Raw genomic sequence first — 20,615 nt, forward strand, 5'->3', positions numbered from 1 at the left:
GTTTTATGGGGAGTTACATGATGGAACTATTGGCCGGGCCACTAACGTCCTGAAGTCTCTGCGGGAAGCCTTGCAACCTCAAAACGAACCTTGGAACAAAAGCTTCTTGGTGAACCATATCCTTCCTCTATTTGCCTTTTTTTAAAGATGTTAATCAGCGCTTATTGTATTTGAAAATCTGTTTTGCATAATGTGACTGTGGATTTGTCTGGGATTGAAATACACCTCTTTGTCAAGACCCCGTCCAGCGTAGTAGTGGATGTGGGGTGAGTTATGTGGTGTGGACGCTGCTACATTATTGCTACAGAGTAGGGCAGTGATACTGATTATTAATAAAGAAATGTGTAAAAACAACATTCATTTTAAAATGTTTAATATAGAAAAATTAGTGTGTCTTACATATCCATCCACAGCCCAGTTGTCATTTTTAAACTTGCTGTAGTAATGCTCCGTTGGACCCTTCACTTGGTAGACCTTTAACAGCAGCTGGTTTTCTTCTGACTTGTAGGTACCTGGACGAACAGATACATATGTAGAAAGAAATTGTTTTGGAGGTACAAAAGATAGGATTTGTGTCTGAACCTGGTATAATTTAAATAACAGTAACTTAACTTCTAATTTGTGTTGGCACTTTGCAGGAAAAAGAGAAAGACATTGAGAGAAAGGTAAAGGTGCAGTGGGAGGTTGACAAACAGAAAGACAGACAGACAGGGTGGTAGGCAAACAGACAGACAGGTTGACTGACAAACAGAGAAAAGGAGACACCTTGACATTTTAAATGATCATACTCTATTTTCTTCACCAAGCACCTGACACATTAGTGGGGAGAAAGTGACATTTACCCTTCAGCTACATGTCTCTACTTGGTTAACTATAGTGCCAACACAGAAATGGTTGCTGTGCAATATGACAAGTCCATGTAAGAGAAATATCACAGACTCAAAATGAAATTGTTTTATACGTTGAGAGCCCTTGCCTCGTACCTGCAGAAAATCTTTAATGACCCCGGATCAAGGTGAACTATTGATTGTGAAATGTCATTGTAAAATGTCAAAACACACATGAGTGTCAGTGGGAGAGTCAGACAGCTATTCTCAGTTGCTACGACTGTATTATTTTGGAGGTTTTCACTCAAGACTGCATTTGCCAGCCATTTTCATACAATATACTCCACAGTACATTTTAAAAGCTGTGCACAAGAGTACTGTTGTGGGAGGTTAGGTTGCTCAGGTAATAATTTGGCCCTTCAGACTTGTGTGGTGATTCTGCAGATGTATTGGTGTGGAGGGGCACAAGCACACAACTTGTCAGGCGGCTCATAATTCCTACCAGTTATATCATATAGCGGATTAAAGCTCTTGCACAAAACCATTTTTTTTGTCTTGCAGACTGTGAGTGTTTATAGAAATGTGTGTATGTACTTAGGTGCAATATATGAAATTGCGCCAATTTCAATATAAGATATCAGTGATGCTTTGCTAATAAGTATGAATGAAAGCTGGATTTTTTTTTCAGCTTGCTGTGTATTTACACTTACAGTAATGCTTCTGCCCGTGTTATTTACACTGCATTTAAAGTCTGCAAATCTTCAACACCTGGAATGTGATTGCTCTTTTTTTATCTAACTGAAAACAAAGGTGGTGTTACAATGCTCCTTTTCAGTTAGACATGTCTATTTTATTTTCATTTTGCTGTAATTTTAGCCATATTATATAGCAAAATATAAGTATTTTCCATCCATTCTCTATTGTATACAGTATAGGCCAAAAGTTTGGACACACTTTCTCATTCAATGCGTTTCCTTTTTATTTTCATGACTATTTACATTGTAGATTCTCACTGAAGGCATCAAAACTATAAATGAACACATATGGAATTATGTACTTAACAAAAAAGTGTGAAATAACTGAAAACATGTCTTATATTTTAGATTCTTTAAAGTAGCCACCCTTTGCTTTTTTATTAATAAGGGAAAGAATTCCACTAATTAACCCTGACAAAGCACACCTGTGAAGTGAAAACCATTTCAGGTGACTACCTCATGAAGCTCATTGAGAGAACACCAAGGGTTTGCAGAGTTATCAAAAAAAGCAAAAGGGTGGCTACTTTGAATAATCTAAAATATAAGACATGTTTTCAGTTATTTCACACTTTTTGTTAAGTACATAATTCCATATGTGTTCATTCATAGTTGTGATGCCTTCAGTGAGAATCTACAATGTAAATAGTCTTGAAAATAAAGAAACACATTGAATGAGAAGGTGTGTCCAAACTTTTGGCCTGTACTGGTATGTCCACTATATCCACTTATCTTGCTCATGTTGATTAGGGGAAAGCATTTTCTATTTCACACACATTGTATGACTTCTAACACATAAGACAGGCTTTGTTGATGCAAATTTAATCTAAGAAAATAAAAATGATCCAATCAGTTTTATGTACAGTATTGTGTTTTCAAGCTCTGAAAACATTAAAACCACATAATTATAGGTCTTTTATGAAGTTAATCAGAGTAAAATTAATTAGAGTGACTCACTGATAATATTAGTTTGTTCCTCGTTTTTTTACCTGACAGTCTGATTGACACTCCACTGGTTTCCAGTAATGTGACGTTAACTCTGCCGCTGGTAGTGTTGAACCCAGTCACTGTAAATGTGGTGGCCTGTCTTTTCCCTAGATACTCGTAAAAACCACTCCACTCCGAGTTTGGAGAGAACACATCCACTGGAACTGTAATGGAGACACAGACACAAAAAATAAATGTAAAGCTTGTTTGACTGTTTTTTTAAATCAAAAAAATTAAAAGAGCTGGCAATGTCACCATTTCCTCAAACCATGCGATTTTCTTGGTTTAAAAGGTCAACTTTAGCATTCTTGTAACTCAACCTTTGCAACTTTCCCCAAGTTAAAAGTAACAGAACAGAAATGATGATTTACCCCTTTGTGTTTGTCAAGAAGCAACAAACATATCTACCTCTGTTTCCTTCATAATTGACTACTGCAGAGGGTTAGTCTCTGGCTTTCTGAATCCCACACTTTTGTGTGGGAAATATGACTTATTCAAAACTCAGCAGCTTTAGTATTCTTGCAAAAAACGTTTGTATTTTTCTCTGGTGGTAGTCTCTCTTCACTGTCTACTTCTAAATGCATATATTGATTATAAAACCCAACATCAAACTTAAAAGGCATTACATGGTATTGCACCTGAATGTTTTCACTGATTTATTTACTTCGTCTGAGTCTTAATCCTATAAATCTAAAATAAGACTGCTTGTTGAGACAGGAGACCCTTGTAGTAACTACAACCTCCTACCGTAGTAGCCATCTATCTCTGGGAAATAATTAGTGCAAATCCAGTTCATTACAAATCAGTATAATGACCAGTAGTCCAACTTGAAATACAGAAAAAACAAGCTGCCAAGGAAATGTGCAAGTGCAATAAGTATACAGTATATACAGTACTGTGGTTTAAGTACTACAATGTGTGCTGCAGTTGTTTATTCTTCATACCTCGAATCTTATTCTTCTGGACATCCGACTCTCCTCTGCCTTTGGGATTGACTTTCACTCCAACTGAAACATAAAACAGCATTATGTTTAGTTTAGCTCACTTGGTAATTAAGCTTTTTGACAGTATATTAGGTATAGATAGGAATGGGAATGGATGACAGGATTGAGAAAATATGATAGGTATTTATTAATGTACACTACATATTTATCAGTTCTGGGGTTTTACAGACAAAAAGGAACCAAATAGTTTTTTTTGTCATTCATAACAGTATTCCGAGCCATCCGCTCCGTGTCTTTAAGACCAGATCAGGCCATGATTATGTGATTTATAAAAAAAACATCACCCCAGCATTCATGCTACACCTGATTTTACGAGAGCATAGCAATAATATCAGGGTGATAATCTGTATTTATCTCAAACCAAATGGGATTATGACATCCAGTTAAGATTCTAGGCTCAACATCAGCCTATTTTATATGAGCAGTGCATTTTCAAGATAGGATCTGAATACCTTTACAGAGTGGGGGTTTGCCCGACCATCTCCCATCACTTTTGCAGGTTCTGTGCTCTGATCCCCCAGCCAGATAGAGACCGTCTTGACAGGTGTAGATCAGCGTATATCCCAAGGTAGGCAGGTCCATAGATCTAACATCTACATTACTGGGGGTCTCTGGCTGTCTGCATGAATGGGCTGAGTGACAGGAAAGAGGGAATAAACACACAGTAAACACTGACATTGCTCTCTTCTTTATAAAACCATAATAAAAACTGAGTAAAATGCAACATAAACATCAACAAAAAAGTCAGTAACAACAAAACAAATGAATTAACCAAACTATGGTAAGGACAAATAATATTGGTTGTACACAGAGTACTAACAGGCATATGTATTCCTTACCAATGCACTCAGGTTGAGTTCCACTCCAGGTTAGATTTTCTAGGCACTTTCTTGTGGTGGAGCCAATGATGTGATAGTTCTTGCGGCACTTGAAGGAAATCTTACTGCCAACCTACAAGATGTAAAAGCACAAAAAAGTCCTCTTTATCCACTGTTGAGCCTTCAGCTTCTTAAGAGCTGCCACACTCAGCATGAGGTAGTAGTCATTAAACTTTAACTAAAAAAAAAACTTCACTGACCACTTAAAGCTGGGGCAAAAGGCTCACAGCTGTGACTCATTCAAGTTCATGTTTACGTAGCTAACTAGAGCCTTGAATCACAGTATGTCATCTCATAGGGCGTCACAGGCCCACAAGTTTGCAAAAGAACACAGGACGGTAATTCTCATAGAATCACTGCAAAATAACGGCATCAGGATCACTATCATGATCGGAATGATTGACTGGTACTCGTACAGGTTACTGGAAAAAGAGTGTGTGGTGGGAGGGGATTAGAACAAAAAGGGGAGAGCTGAAGGAGAAGGGCTATATATAGTTTTTTTTTTTTTTTTGCCTTTTACAGAAATCTGCCTACCCTAGCTTTAACTCACTGCCAAATCTTTACATCTAACAAAACAGGGAACAAAAATAAATACCGACATTTATCATTTTGTCTCTTTTAGTGAATGTAATATTGTTAGTCCTGCATGATGTGGGTGGTAACCCCCTCCTCTCTTTGAAAAGATGTCAGGGGAAATATGATATGTGGATAATATCCAATTATCCCTCCACAAATTGAAGGATTTGCGTGTTTGCTTAAATTCCATTAAAACCAATATATTCCACCAACAGGTTCTTATTTGTGCAGTCGGGTCTCTAATACGAAATAACACATTGCTCTTTTTCATCCCTAAAGTCTAACTCTAGAAATCTGGGTACCACTTTTACCATGCCTTTACTTTTGACCTGCATGTAAAATGTTTGATTGTTCTTGTTTTTCCAACTGAGGAACTTTAGGCCCACTGTATCTCAGATTGAGTATAACCTACTTACCAACCAAACTCTGCAAGTTGCAATTTAATTAATTTGTTATTTATTAAAAAAAAGCATATAATGCACATCAGTATTTCTAAACTTGTCTTTTCTGACATGTATAGTTAATGTGATTTGAAGGATTAAACAGTAGTTTACCAAGTATACAGTCAGCTGATATATTTCTTACCTGAAAGCCCTGGCCCATGACCGGGATACCATAGGCTGGAGTTCCTGGGTCACGGCAGTTGTTGAAGGCTGGATCTACACACACACACACACACACACACACACACACACACACACACACACACACACACACACACACACACACACACACACACACACACACACACAGAGCATTATATGCATTTACGTTTTTATAATTATTCTCCAAGTGAAAGAAGCATTCTGATATTTCATACGTACTGTAAGCATAACAATGTTCTCAGCACAGACTTTCAGCTACAGTACAGTGTGTGAATCATCAGCTTTTAGATCCATTCCACTAAGATTAGCATAGTGCAGCTAGTACAGTAGTACTCAGTCATGGCAAAAGTATTCAGAACTTAGCATACAAAATGTTTTGTGAGTAAAACCTTCATCTGCAAAGTAACCTGTAGGTACATGAGTAAGTTAAATGCAGTAAGTAGAAAGGACAATATTTCCCTCTGAAATGTAGTTGAGTAAAGTTATAACATTGCACATAATTCTAAAGTAAAGTATAAGTACTGCAAAAATGCAATACAGTAGAATAATTGAGTAAATGTTCTTCCAAATCAGCTAGCGCTTCTAGTACTTAAAATAACGTGCAGGAAAAAATGACAACGTACAGCAGTAATTATGGAAAAAAAAGTTACGACCTAAATTTCACTTTAAATGAAGGGCTGCTTTCCAAGATAAAATCTATAGAAATCAAATTCTGACATCAAAACTACACATTTCATCTACTGAATAGATAATATATTCAGCTCAATCTGCACAGGATTATTAATGCTAAAATGTGGACAAGAATAAGTTCCACAATCTTGTTTACCAATAATTTCACACAATTCTATTCATAACTTGATGAAATGTTTTCCTTTGCAGTAAACACAATGTCTGTTCCCCGCAATTATGGAAAGAGTGTTATGTGTAATATTTCAGAGACTTACATAAACATTCTGCCAATTTATGCAGGTTTTTCTATGTGTGATGCATAAGTTGATGGTTATGTATTCACTATTTCCTTCAAAGGTGAGCACAAAATAGCTTTGTGCTGTGAAAAAACAACTTAATTTAGGGCAGTATTTTTAAAGCTTAGAAATGCATGCAGTGTAACATCGCACCACAACGTGATGCTTCTTATAATGTAAAAAGTTAATGTATCAAGTAGTAGAGCTAAAGTCTGAAGATAACTATCATCATGGAAGTATAGGCCTACTGTTAAAAGTTTGAAAACTGACACGTACGCTAGCAGTGTGTTTGAGGGCAAACGGTATTTTGTGTTCTTGTGGTCTTTTAAATACCTATACAGGCTGGTTGTTGGCCACTCCAAATCCCATCAGCTTGACAGACTCTGGAGGCAGAGCCCACCAACAGGTATGGGGTATGGCAGTAGAACCTGACTTCTGACCTGTATAGGAAAATAAATATTTATTCACACATACAAAAAATAACAAATAAAAGTTATGAGCAGTAATAAAATACGGCTTTGGTGTTGTCACTTTATCATTTTAGGTGTGGTTTGATATCCATAGGACAGGTTAGGGTTTGATATGTAAGACGCTTCTGCTTCTTATCTACCTCTCTCTTTGTCTACCACTAGAGCTTTGGCCTACATCTTTTCCTTGTTTTTGGTCACCCACTAATCAAAATCTATTTTCCCCTTGCAATGTTTCAAACTGACATCCAGATATTAGGGCCAAACAAATGTCTTTACACTTTATATAGGCAATATTTGATAACCTCGGTGAAACAAACAACACTTCCTGCGGGGGTTTCACAGTAAAGACAGTGTGCATCCTTTACATTAAAACACGTTTATTATGAAGCACGTGCAATAATTCTTAAGTTATTATCAACACCATCTTTATGAATCGTTTACTACAGCAAATGTCACAATCCTGTTTGAGTGACAAAATGTTAGTTGGCATACGGTAAAGTTATTAAAAAAGCCATATACAGGGCAGTGACAAAAATTCAGCCACAGCGGGCTGCCACAAAATTAGTACTGTAATTTTAATGAAGATATAACATTCCTTTGTGTTAATACAAACCTATCATAAACAAACATGTGAAAAACAGTGTCTAAGTGTAAGTTAGTGATTGCTATATCTAGCCACTGACCTGTAAGAAAAGATGTTCCCCTCTCTGAATCCACCTCCAGGAGAGCCAGGATCGCCACACAGGACAGCTTAAATGAGACAACGGATACAGTTAGCACTTCTTCTCTGTTTGAACTGCTTCACCTCCTAAGATCCCAGGTTCGCCATGCGCTTGACCCCCTACAGTTTGCTTACCAGGAGAAGGTGGGAGTGGAGGATGCCACTCTATATCTACTACACAGGGTGTACTCTCACTTGGACAAAGGAGGCAGTGCTGTGAGAATCATGTTCTTTGATTTCTCCAGCGCTTTCAAGACCATGCGGCCCCTCCTGCTGAGAGACAAACTACTAGAGATGAGAGTGGACCCAAGCCTGGTGATCTGGATCACAGATTACCTCACTGAACGGCCCCAGTTTGTTAGACTGGGGAACCTCACATCTGAGGCTGTGGTCAGCAACACAGGGGCGCCACAGGGACCATTTCTCTCTCCTGTACTGTTTACCTTGTACACCTTCAAGTACAACTCTGAGTCGTGCCATATGCAGAAGTTCTCCGACGACACTGCAATTGTGGGGTGTATCAACGATGGACAGGAGGGGGAGTATAGAAGCCTTGTGGAGAACTTTGTGGGATGGTGTAGGACTAACCAGCTGCAGCTGAACACCACCAAAACCAAGGAAATGGTGGTGGACTTCAGAAGGCCTGCCACTCCCTTGCTGCCTGTCACCATTGACAGGGTGGATGTGGAGACTGTCAGTACAAGTACCTGGGGTTACATCTTGACAATAAACTTGACTGGTCTGCCAATTCTGATGCACTTTACATGAAAGGGCAGAGCAGGCTCTATTTCCTTAGGAGGCTGAGGTCCTTCAGTGTCCCCAGCAAACTCCTGCTTATGTTCTACCAGTCTGTCGTGTCCTTTTCTATGCTTTGGTATGTTGGGGAGGCAGCACTAGGAAGCGGGATGCTGGACAACTGGACAGGCGAGACAGGTGAGAAAAGCTGGCTCTGTGGTGGGCATGGAGCTGGAGTCACTGACATCAGTTGCAGATAAGAGGACCATCTATAATGGACAATGACTGCCACCCCCTGCACACCACTTTCTCCAAGCAGAAGAGCATGTTCAGTAGTAGGCTCCTGTCTCTGTCTTGCAAAACTGACAGGCTGCATAGATCTTTTGTCCCTAGGGCCATTATACTCTTCAATGCTACACAGAAGGGGAGGAGGGGGATTGACTTAAGTGTTTAAGTCTGCTCTGCACACTGCCCTTTGTACCATAACTTCATCTGGGTGCCTTCATACATACACATAAACTACCCTGGACTGGACTGATTGCACTATGATACCATTGCCATTCTGCATTTTTTCCACACTTTTTCCACACCGTAGTATGTAGTATGTACTGTATGTGTGCGTGGATGTCATATTGTCTGTGTGCCTATGTGTATGTATGATGTGTATAAGATGTGTATAAGCTATTGGACACCTTAATTTCCTTTGGGATAAATAAAGTATCTCTATCTATCTATCTAACATTACTGAAAGGGAAACAGTGATGCACATCAGCTAAAGCTACTAAGTAGCAGTTTATAGTTAGAGAAGGCCAGCTAACTTACGCAAACACTGTGGTACGTCTCCGGTCCATGTCCCGTTCCCCTCACAGGTTAGCACAGCTGGAGTGGACATCTGGTAACCATGGAAACAACTGTAGCTAACACTCGAGCCCCATGAATGGTCGGTTCCTTCCACTTTCCCATGGTGTACTTGAGGAGGAGTTCCACACTGGATCACTGAAACATACACACACACACACACACATACACACACACACACACACACACACACACACACACAGGATATCATATAATGTACATTACTATTATAACATTGTAGTTCACTGTTTTATGGATGCACACTGACACTGCTCTTACACTGTAGCTAGCAGTACAACACAGCTACCGGTAGTTTTACAAATAGTATGCCAGTGATGGCTAATACAGTTACAATGGGATATTCGTACTTCATTTGATTGCTTTCTAAGATCTGCAATTTTATCTTCAGTACAGACAAATAAATTTGCTTCTAAGAAGACTGCCACTTCCGCGGTTTAGACTTGTCCCTGGTGGATATGTAGCCCTGAGATGTGGAGGATATTAACCAATGATTGATACAATACTCTTTTAAAGAAAAAAAAATTGTAACAGTTGCTAAAGCCAGATACTTAAGTTTCCATGTCGAGTCATGTCGAGGCTGGTGTCAACCCCAGCATGCACCAGGCAAAATGCAGGAAAACACCACATAGTTCTGACCAATGATCCACTCCCTGTGCTTACCCTCTCTAATCCCTGATTTATAGTAAATAAAAAGTGCTTCCTTTGAGGGATTTCCAAATGGTATATGACAAGATGGCAGATGGGAGGCATGACTTTAAGTGAAAACAAAGAACAGCAAAACCAGCAGACAGCCGCGATCACCATATGGACATTTACTGTCTTGAAGCAGTAGATGACCTAGGCCACCACGTTTAAATTGCTTAACCAAAATATAAACCGTGGTCATCATATGGACGGAGAGTTTCTGAAAGGGCATTTGGGGTTTTGCATTGTCTGTTATGGCATTTCTGCTTTGGGAGAGAATTGTGATATTTTTTTATCTCAACTCTGTTAAATAAAATGCTGGCAATATTATTCATAAGAAAACCTTTTTTATGAACCTTCTTCTTTTGAAACACTGTCTTACATTGGGGGATTTTAGGAAGAAATACATGGTTATACTTGAGACTCACTATGTGGGCTTGCTATTTATGTAATGCTAAAATTCATACAAACATACAGCTACTTTGGAAATTGCTAGTGTAAATGTACTATATTTATATAGCCCTTTCCTAGTCTTAACAACTACTCAAAGTGCTTTAATATAGTACAGAAACCATTCACACACATTCATACACTGTGGCTGAGGCTGCCGTACAAGGTGCCACCTGCTCATCAGATAAACATTCACACACATTCACAGATTGTGCAGCATTGGAAGCAATTCGGAGTTCAGTGTCTTGCCCAAGGACACTTCGACATGGGACTGCAGGGTCAGGGATCTAACCACCAACCTTCGATTGGTAGGCATCCGCTCTACCACCTGAGCCTCAACCGCCCCACATAACCAATGTTGATATCAAATGGTCGAGTGGATCAAATCAATTGATATGCATTAATGGTAGCATCTGTTATATACAGAGAATGGAGTCTGTGATAATTCATCGTAAAATTTTAGAAACCCACTGTGTGCACGAACGATTGCTTGATACATGCAAGTGGGTTGTATGAGCACAGACGTCTGTGCATATAACTTCATAATACCCTGATCAACATCTGTGTGTGTGCATGCCTGAGTGTGTGTGTGCCTAACGCCCTAAGATAATGATAACCATCTGCATGGTTTCAAACATCTAATAAAGTCGGTGCAATTCTCATCTAACCAGGAGACAGATGGTTTCATGCTCCATTCACCCTGCTATGATGATATACAGTGCACACAACCATACACACAGAGAGAGGCAGACAGACACAGATACACAAACAGACAACACATATGTGCTGTATATACTGTAGATGCAGCAATGAGCACATGAAATCAATGTATAGACAAAATGTAGTAATATAACAAGTATTGCTTCAACAGTGATACTAAATATACACACCATATGGACATCTTCCGTCTCTCATTGTTTAACTATTCCCTATTTCTGTTCTTTTGTTTTGCTCTCTATATTCTTGGTTTTGTTTTGTTCCTCTGTCAATCTCTTACCTTGTTTGTTTTTTCTCAGTTACATTATGACCAGTCTTTTGGATGCAGAAGTGCAATTAACAAAAAAAGTTTGTACTACAAAAAATATCTTTTGTTTGTAACATTGCAGTTTCTAGGCAACTGCTGGGTGCTCGCAGCAGCAAACTAATCAGATGACTAATTCTGGCTTTGTATATCACCAGTGTCCGGGAGAAGCCTTGCATCTCCCCAAAGTCATCCTCCCATACTCACAAAAAGAGTTTCATTTCCCCATGTTATTTTTCTCCACTCTACAACATGTTCTGCTTGTTGTTAGTCCCATTATAAAAATCTTCACACCTGCACACAAGAAAATGTCAAATGCAGTTTCTTAAAGCATGCTGTTCATCACTTTACATCAATGACGGACTGGCCATCTGGAGCACCGGGAGTTTACCCCGTGGGCCGCTTGACAATTGGGGCTGATGCAAAGCAAAATATAATTTTTATTTAAATAATCCCAGCCCTGGCAATAATAAAAATAACTAAGTGCTCTGTGACTGACTGGCCCAGGCGAGTTGGGTATTACATCAGTCAGCCTCTCTCTCCCAGCCAATAACTTTTGGTCCAGTCCATTTTAACTTTACCTGGGCCATGGTGGAATAAGATGGACGCGCGCACACACACACACACACACACACACACACACACACACACACAAAACACAAACACACACACACACACACACACACACACACACACACACACACACACACACACACACACACACACACACACACACACACACACACACACACACACAGGTGTTGCTGAAAAGCTGAGAGAGAAGAGGATGAAGTCCCTTGAGGCTGAGAGAGAAGAGGATGAAGTCCCTTGAGGCTGATGCAGCCAATGTTTAAAAATGAATTATTTATCTCAGCATAGTTAGTCTGAAGGCTCTGGCAGCAGAGAGGCAATAGAGCAGAGAGGGCAGCCCAGTGAGCCCAGTGATACTAGTTCAATTGTTAGTCAACATATTGCAGCTGAAGCAGTACGACAGAAGACAGTTCGGGATACACTTTTGTTGAAAGGTTTCATAAAGTCAATGAAACCTTTCGTAAACCGACCCACCACAGCCTGGATGGAGTGGGACGTTAAAAAAAGTTGACATGCTACAGCAAACTTTCAAAATGTTGAACTGATTGTTATGCATCAACGGTTATGGTAGTGCTTAACATTAATAAATTAGAGACTAACAACCAATGTAGACTATTTGGGGAATTTGTTGAGCCATTCTGAGTCAAAACCTCTAGGGCCATTTTTCATTCCCAGTCCCTCCCTGCTTTCCATTGTGTAGCCAACAGCTAATGGGGATTCAAATTAATAATTAGATGAGGTTCAAAAACAACTTTGTTCTTAGGGATCAAACTCCAGCTGTCTAAAAATAGAATAAAAAACTCTTATTTGTTTGAGCAGTTAATATTCCACAATAATAGTTCTGCAAGTCTCTGAAGCCCAAAAGAACTGCAATTGAAGGTTTCTGAACTCTTTCATTTTCTCTTTGTTTCTCCCCTGTTGTGAATAGACTGGATTGGCATTGTGTCTGGAGGAGTAACTCACCCCGCTTGCATGCGCACCTTTGCTTTTCACTCACTGTCACTGCGATCACTGACACCCGTTTCCCTCTCCCCACTCTTTCTTCTTTCCTCTCCCCACTCTGTTCTTTCTTACACTGGTCCCCTGCCTCCTTTCTGTCTTCCTACTTTTTTTTCAATCTCTCACTCCCTCCAGCCCTTCTTCTCTTTCTCACTGCACCTTTCTTCCGTGTCCTTCTGTCCCAGCTCCAGTCCTCTTTTATCCTTTCCATTGCTCTTGGTCTCCCTCTTACACCATTACTCCCTCTCCCTCTGTCCCTTCCTCCCTCCCTTCGTCTTTTAGGTATATCTCTCTTGGCACAGCCAACACATTTTATGGGCTTAATCCCTTTTCTCACTGTGTGTTTACAGGTTTGGGGCAGGTATTGATTTGCCTCTTTTTGTTTCTCCCATCACTTGCTTCCTCTCTCTCACTCTTCTCTGTCACTTTCTCCTTGTAGCACCACTGATGGCTCATCACATTCTCTGTTTTTCCCTTTTCATTCACCACCTTGACTCTCTCTTTGTCCTCATCCCAATTTCTTCCTTTCTTAATCTCTGACTCTGTATCATTTTTGTGTCTCCTCTCTCTGTTAGTTAATGTTTTCTTCCACTACACCTCTTCATCTATTTAATTCTTCCTCCCGCTCTCCTCCCTTTACTTTTTTTCTTTCTTTCTTTCCCCTATGCATCCACCTCATTACTTCCCTTATCAATCTCTATTTCTTCCTCACTTGATTCATTCTGCCTGTCAAGCTACCCTTTCATGGCTTACAACTCCTCCATACAATACTTTCTGTGTGTGCATGTGTGTGTCTGTGTGTGAGGAAGCTGTTGTTCCAAAATAGGATCAAATGAAAACGTGTGGATTGTTTGAAGTGGGAAAAAACAAAGGGGACAAAAACATGTGAACAGAGGAAGTAGAACCTAAAGAGGAGGAGAAAAGTGATGTGCAAAGGAGGGCAACGAGGAACAAAAGGAAAAGAAAAAGAAAGAGATAGGACTAGCAGCATTTTCTACCTGTATCTCTCCACCATTTCCCATTCTTCCTCTTTCCTTCTAATTTTCTCTTTTAAACTTCCTGCCCGAGTCTCATTTTCTATCACCTACAGTATCTTTTACTTCTCTGGTTTTCCTCTCTCTGCATCACTCTCTGGTTCGCTCTCAGTAGCCTCTCTGCCGGCTTTCTCAGTTTTTTTCATCTCAGTTCAAAGCCTCTGCAACTACAGGAGCCAGCAGGAGATTTTCTGTTTGTGAGAAGAAACGGCAGGGAGGATCTCAGGAAACATTCCCTGTTACTGTTGTTGAGTATTATGGTCTAAACTCTAAATATGGGCTGTTGTGAAACTCTAATTCATTTTATTTTAATGCATTCTTTTTTTATTTTCCCCTTTGTGTTTGTAAAAAAAAGAAGGGTTTCAGGAAATAAACCCTAATGTAATACTTTGTCAGAGTCACTTGTTAGAGTCACAATCTGTTATTTTAGTATGCCAGCTCCCATTAAAATACTATTGTTCTTTTTTAAATTGTCACCTGTTTTTGTGGAGCTTTTTTGCTGCAATTGCACAGCTCTATAACAAAACTGCCCTTGTTATCCTTCATTGTTAAGTACCTTGTTATTAGAACATTTCTTTTACACTGAGACTTTTTAACTGTAAATTAAGGATACATTTACGCATAAAGATGAATTATTAATTTGTGATGGGATGTCAATATCAACTCTCAAAATTACTGTTGATAGTTGAAACAAACTTAATTTCTCTTTAAAAATAGAACGGTGTTTGCTGAAAGTGTTATGTTTATTTTAATTGTAAAATGTCTATGTTGTCTAATGTTATTCAAAACTCTTTAAGAACCAAATAACTGAGAATCTTGAATGTTGAAAAATTGACAATGACAAGTTGTAGTAGTCGTTGAATGTATATATTAATTTGTTTTTACATTTAGTCTTTTCAATGTGTATTCATTATTTTTATTTCCTATTATTAGTTTATTAAGCTTGTTTTGTTGTAATTATTTCAAAAAAACAAATCAAATAGTATTTATGAAAATAACCAAATTTAAGGGAAGCATATGCAAAATATGTTTTTTAACAACCCAGTATTTTCTGACTAATATAAATCAAATTCTTACCTTTACAGCTGGGCTTGGTTTGGTTCCAGGTCCCATCTTTAGTGCAGCGCAGAACGCTGTGTCCAGGGAGTTCCATCAGGTGACCAGGGTTACAGCGGTAGGTCACTGTATGGTTGAAGGCAAACTCACTTCCTAGACAGATCCCATTGGCTACTGGGCCAGGATCTCCGCAACTGATCACTTAAGGAGGAAAGAGATATTTTACAGGACAAGTCATGAATACAGTATTTAGAGTGTATATCTGTTGTTCCAGCAAACCTGCAGTAGTGTAGTAGTGCATAAGGTAACCGTTTTGGACACAATAATCATATCTAATCTTTTTACAACAACTACAACTCACTGTGCTTTTTGTGTGTTTTCTTGCTGCCCCCTTAACCTTGTCCTCCAACTCAACTCTCTTTCTTACTGTAACTTTCCTGAAGCTTCTTTTCCCCCCCCCCCCACCTTGTTTTTCCCTTTTCCCCAAACCTCTGTCTGGCTCTGTTTAACTATACAAGTTGAAATCACGAACACAACAACCTTACACATGCAAAGGCTTGTACCTGCACTGCAGCAAGTTGCTTCAGTCCATGCACAATTTATACTACTCTTAGATCCTTTACTAAAAAAACACCACTATGCATGTACCAACACTAATTCTATTTGCAATAGAACATGTGGTGCCATTTTTCATAACAATGACTTCATCCTCTGCTGTTACCACTAATAATAATAACAGTACAAGTAACAGAAGAAGCAATGATATTAAAGGTATCCCACCAGTGCAGTCTGGGGGTTGTCCTGTCCATGTCCCATTTGTTGTGCAGTGTCTGGTGGTCAGGCCTGATGTTTTGAAGCCATCCCAGCATGCATAAGCAACTGAGCTGCCAAAGGTGATGCCATCACTGAAGACAATTCTGCTGTGTGCTGGGGTGCCAGGGTTACCACACGATACAGCTGAGAATTGAGGAAATATTAAACAGCGGGGATTAATCATAGTGATAATATCAATGGGAGCAATGCTGTCTCACTGTCACTCAAGGCTGATCAGTGGTGGCTGCAATAATGAGCGTATCACTGAAGTCAGCTGGAAATAACATAAAATATGTCCTTGAGGTAGTGAGGCAGATTAATAACTAAAGGGTGTTGGATTGATTCCCAGCTCTGATTGGCAGCTGTAGAGTATTCCAGTTGTGTGCTAGAGGCTGCTAATACATCTACAGCACCCATTATAACTGCCAAATTGCCACTGAACAAAGCACAGAGCCTTAAACTGCTCCAAGAACAGTTGTTGCCTGGTTCTGCCTGTATGCCACAGTGTTCTAAATAAAATTGTCATGGCCTATACAATGCGTTGTTAGAATCTTAGGGGTTGCCTTTCATTCTTGTGGAACAAGTTTTCCTTGGAAAGTCAAGGCTTTATCCATTCCTAGCTCTCCTTCGTTTAGAACAACTGCTGGTCTGGTAAATTGTAAGACTTGGACGACACAAGAATGCAGATGGCAAGGGACTACGTCTCTGGTCCAAACTAGTGATCCATCGATCTTTAGTTTGCAGGCACAGCACATTAACAGAAGAGACAGGAATTACCGACCAACCACAGCACACTCCACTAATAAGATCATGACAACTGACGGCCTTTAACAATCAAACACCTATTGATGGGATCCATTAGTTAAAGCTCTTTAAAGCTCTGTCCAAGAGTGTGTGTGACAGAGTGTGTAGGTGGAGCACACCATACGTGTGTATGTCTACGGCAGCTTAGTGTTTGTGTCTCTGAGTGTTATCCGTATACGTGCTGTGAGCAACAGTCTGTATATATGTGTGTGTGTGTGTATGGATTGCTTTGTCTTTGGTGTGTCAGTGATAGATGTCTCATCCTTTCTGAATCAGCTTTTAACCACTATTAGCTTAATGAAAAACAACTGTAGACAGACATAAATAATTAGTGGTCCACAAACACAGACACTGGCACAGACGCAAAAGAGACACACACCTCGGAGGTTTCAAAAGAGTAGAAGTAAAATTCAGTATTTCATACAGTCTCAACAACAAACTGTCCACAAAATTTGGACTACTGTTTAATGTCCCCATATCCACTTAAATTACTGCTAGAACAACTCATCTATCTAAAATCAGTATCGGAGTAGAATGAAGTGAATGTCAGCAGTGCTTTATTCGGCCTACCCAACATAGTTGGAAATAGGGAAGGTAACACAGGCAGCAGCTTAGTATTCCAGTGTCTACAGCACTATAGGGACCCACTTTAATTTCCCCTAAACCTCCATGGGTTTAAAGAGTGTCTTTGAAAATTGCTGTTGTATAGGACACACTTTATCACCACAGCACTGTGGAAGATCCAGCTTCGTCAGTTAGGAGTGGCACACTTCATTCCTTTGTATCTGGGCCACACTGATATAAACATGCACGCACACAAACTTAAATCTTTATATTTTTTGTACAAACTGCTACTTCGATAAACCGTTTACATTAAGTGAACTTTTGCTGTTGAAAGACAATTGTGAATTTTGTTTATTTTGTATTTTTTATATGTATATATTTTTTATTTAATTATATACTTACTTCAACTGTGTATAAGCAATGTGTAAACTTTGCTCAACTGGCCGGGGACTACAGCTGGAAATTAGCCGTAGAGGCTAAAGCTGCTCCTTTTACTGTACAGTTAATTAAAGGGGACTGTCCATGACATTATAAACTATTAAACTAAACTAAATTAAACTAAACTAAGCTTACAAAATATACATATAATATACAGTGTGCAATGTATTTAATGTGCTTTAACCTATATGTTTGATAATGGATTAGTTGCTTATTGTCACCAGCATGCCAAGTAGCCTGGTGCTACTGTATTCTCCAAAGCAAAGATTAACAAAGAGTAACCTCAAATGAGACAGGGTATCAAAATATATGATGGTTTCTAAACAGACAGTTCAGCAAATGTAATGTTGTCAAAATTAAACCTAATTCACACAGGGGCATCACAGTCCCTTATAAAAGGCAAGCAGCAGTTTTGTTAACTACAAAACAATCAATAAAGGGTTTTGACTTGAGAAAAAATTCACTGCTTTGACAATCAATACTACAGAACCAAGTGATATGATGGAATTAATAATGTTATTGCTGAAAAATAAAGGTGATCTGTTTTCTGTTTGAAGTGTGAGTTGCAGTCTAGGAGTCTAGTGACTTTTGTTCCATCTTTCATTAGAGTCAAATTTTCACGTAGCCACTTATGTCAAATAAAGTCTTTGCCGCGCTTCCCCACCTTGACAGACAGGCTGTGTGCCGCTCCAGGTGCTGTTGTGAAGGCAGGTCCTTTCGGCTGAGCCAATCAGATTATATCCCGCCTCGCAGCTGAAACGCAGCAGGCTCTTGGTTTTAAATTCTTCCCCGCCCAGACGGGCACCGTGGGGAGGCATCCCTGGGTCTCCACAGATTCCTGGACTTACACCTATAGCGAAAAAAGAGACATTAAGTTAATGTACCAAATATACACAAACAGCCACACAGGTCCACACACCATTGAAGCAACTAAGGACCCCAAACAGTCCTGAACTGATGAGATCCAAACATAGAAACACACGTAACCACATGCAAGGAAAATCCCAATACACTCAATACAGTTAATGTGAAACCACAGCTGCATTCATGTGATGTCCATTAGTCTCCCAATAGGTTTTAGTGATTTTATTTAAGTAAACGGTAAAACACAGAGCAAGAGATTGTCTCTCACTGGGGCCACGATGCTAGCAATATAATGTAGGCGTGAATTCACACTACAGGTCAACAACATCAACTAAAAAGCATTTTGTCATCTTCTAACCTCTGTTGCAGAAAATGCTCAATATTTTGTCTACTCAGTCTTTCATATACAGTGACACTGAAATACACATGTACATACCCACACACACAAACTTTGTAGAACTGAACTTTGTGTTTAGGCTATACCAAATTGTTCTAGCATTAAAAGCACTGAGCATGTCACAATTTTAGCAGCTTAAATTCCATCGGTAGGAATTTGTGAGTTTAACAGGGTACAGCTCCAAATGCAGCGCCTTGCATCTCAATGAGGTCTTCAGCTGCAGGATGGATTTTGCCCTGCTGAGCGTTCTGTTTTGAGGCCAGCAGAGTAAGCTTATTGCATTTCAGCTATTGAGACAGTTGATGCTGAGTTTGGAAATGATCAGTTGCAGTGTTGTTGTGTTGTAGTGTTGTGGGATCTGCGTAAGCCTACTGTAGAGCAGCACTTACAACCTGAGGAGTAAACCAGGACTCTTCCACCTTATTTCCCCTGCCTGTTTCTTACACAGCTCAAGCCGTTGCATACAGTGCAGTATGCTTATACTAGTAATGAATATATTTATTTCTCTGTATTGTAAATTAATTGATTGCTCTGGTAATATTTATTTTATTTAACCTTTATTTAACTATGAGAAAAACATCTCTTTCAAGAGCATCTTGGCCAAGACGGGCACACTGTTGCAGACACAAAAACAAAACACACAACAAACAATTTAAAGTGCTCATATTAAACTCTTTGTTAGGTTCATAATTGTATTTAAAGGTTGTACCAGAATAGGTTTATGTGGTTTAATTTTCAAAAAACACTATCTTTTTGTTGTACTGCACACTGCTGCAGCTCCTCTTTTCACCCTGTGTGTTTTAGCTACAGAGTGAGGCATCACACTTCTACTCCATCTTTGTTGGGAGTCACACATGCGCAGTAGCTAGGTAAGCACTACTAGCTAGTCAGTTGCAGAGTATGAGGGCGTGCCTAGCAGCTAGGCGAGCATTATAATGTGTGTTACAAAGTGACGCGCGTTTGTCACGGAAGTAAAGGCTGGACTACAATGGAGTTGTTTGAAGCAGTTTGTGGACAGTGTTTTCTGTGGAAGATGGTATGTCCCTTTGGGGTGGACTTTGGGCTTTTTTCACTTTGTAAACCTATAACGTGCACAAAATGTGGTGGTAATGGCACAGTGGATATGACACATGCCTTTGGCGATGATATATAGCAATTGTAAGTCGCTTTGGATAAAATGTCATGTAAGGCAATGTAATGTAAAAAGATATATAACACAATAAATAAAAGGGGAAAAGCCATAAAGCATAATATGAGCACTTTAAAATGAAAACCAAAGAACAAAATAAAGAATAATAAAATATCAATAAAATATCAATAACAGTCATTAACATCAGCGATCAATCAATCTAAACATCTACATCCAGATATGCCTGCCTCCAAGTCCTTTAAAATCACTTTAAATGCATCTAGAGAGACCAGCTCCCGAAGATTCAGGTTATTTTGCAACTGATTCCAAGCAGCGGGAGCAGCATACTTAAATGTCATATTTTTCACAATT

General features: G+C 39.3%; 1 protein-coding gene across 1 annotated transcript in view; it reads right to left on the bottom strand.

The window, feature by feature from the left end:
- LOC114552891 (CUB and sushi domain-containing protein 1) overlaps positions 1-20,615 on the bottom strand; it is a 351,480-nt gene that overhangs the window by 7,962 nt on the left and 322,903 nt on the right. The window contains exons 61-72 of the mRNA XM_028574019.1: positions 18,518-18,703; positions 16,015-16,191; positions 15,256-15,435; positions 9,343-9,516; positions 7,748-7,814; positions 6,928-7,034; positions 5,610-5,683; positions 4,410-4,521; positions 4,023-4,202; positions 3,511-3,573; positions 2,569-2,730; positions 400-512 (exon numbers count right to left, since the gene is read on the bottom strand). Coding sequence (XP_028429820.1) covers positions 400-512; positions 2,569-2,730; positions 3,511-3,573; positions 4,023-4,202; positions 4,410-4,521; positions 5,610-5,683; positions 6,928-7,034; positions 7,748-7,814; positions 9,343-9,516; positions 15,256-15,435; positions 16,015-16,191; positions 18,518-18,703 — 1,595 coding nt within the window. The remainder of the gene's footprint in view (positions 1-399; positions 513-2,568; positions 2,731-3,510; positions 3,574-4,022; positions 4,203-4,409; positions 4,522-5,609; positions 5,684-6,927; positions 7,035-7,747; positions 7,815-9,342; positions 9,517-15,255; positions 15,436-16,014; positions 16,192-18,517; positions 18,704-20,615) is intronic.

This window comes from Perca flavescens, chromosome 1, assembly GCF_004354835.1.
Source record: "Perca flavescens isolate YP-PL-M2 chromosome 1, PFLA_1.0, whole genome shotgun sequence".
Taxonomy (NCBI): Eukaryota; Metazoa; Chordata; class Actinopteri; order Perciformes; family Percidae; genus Perca; species Perca flavescens.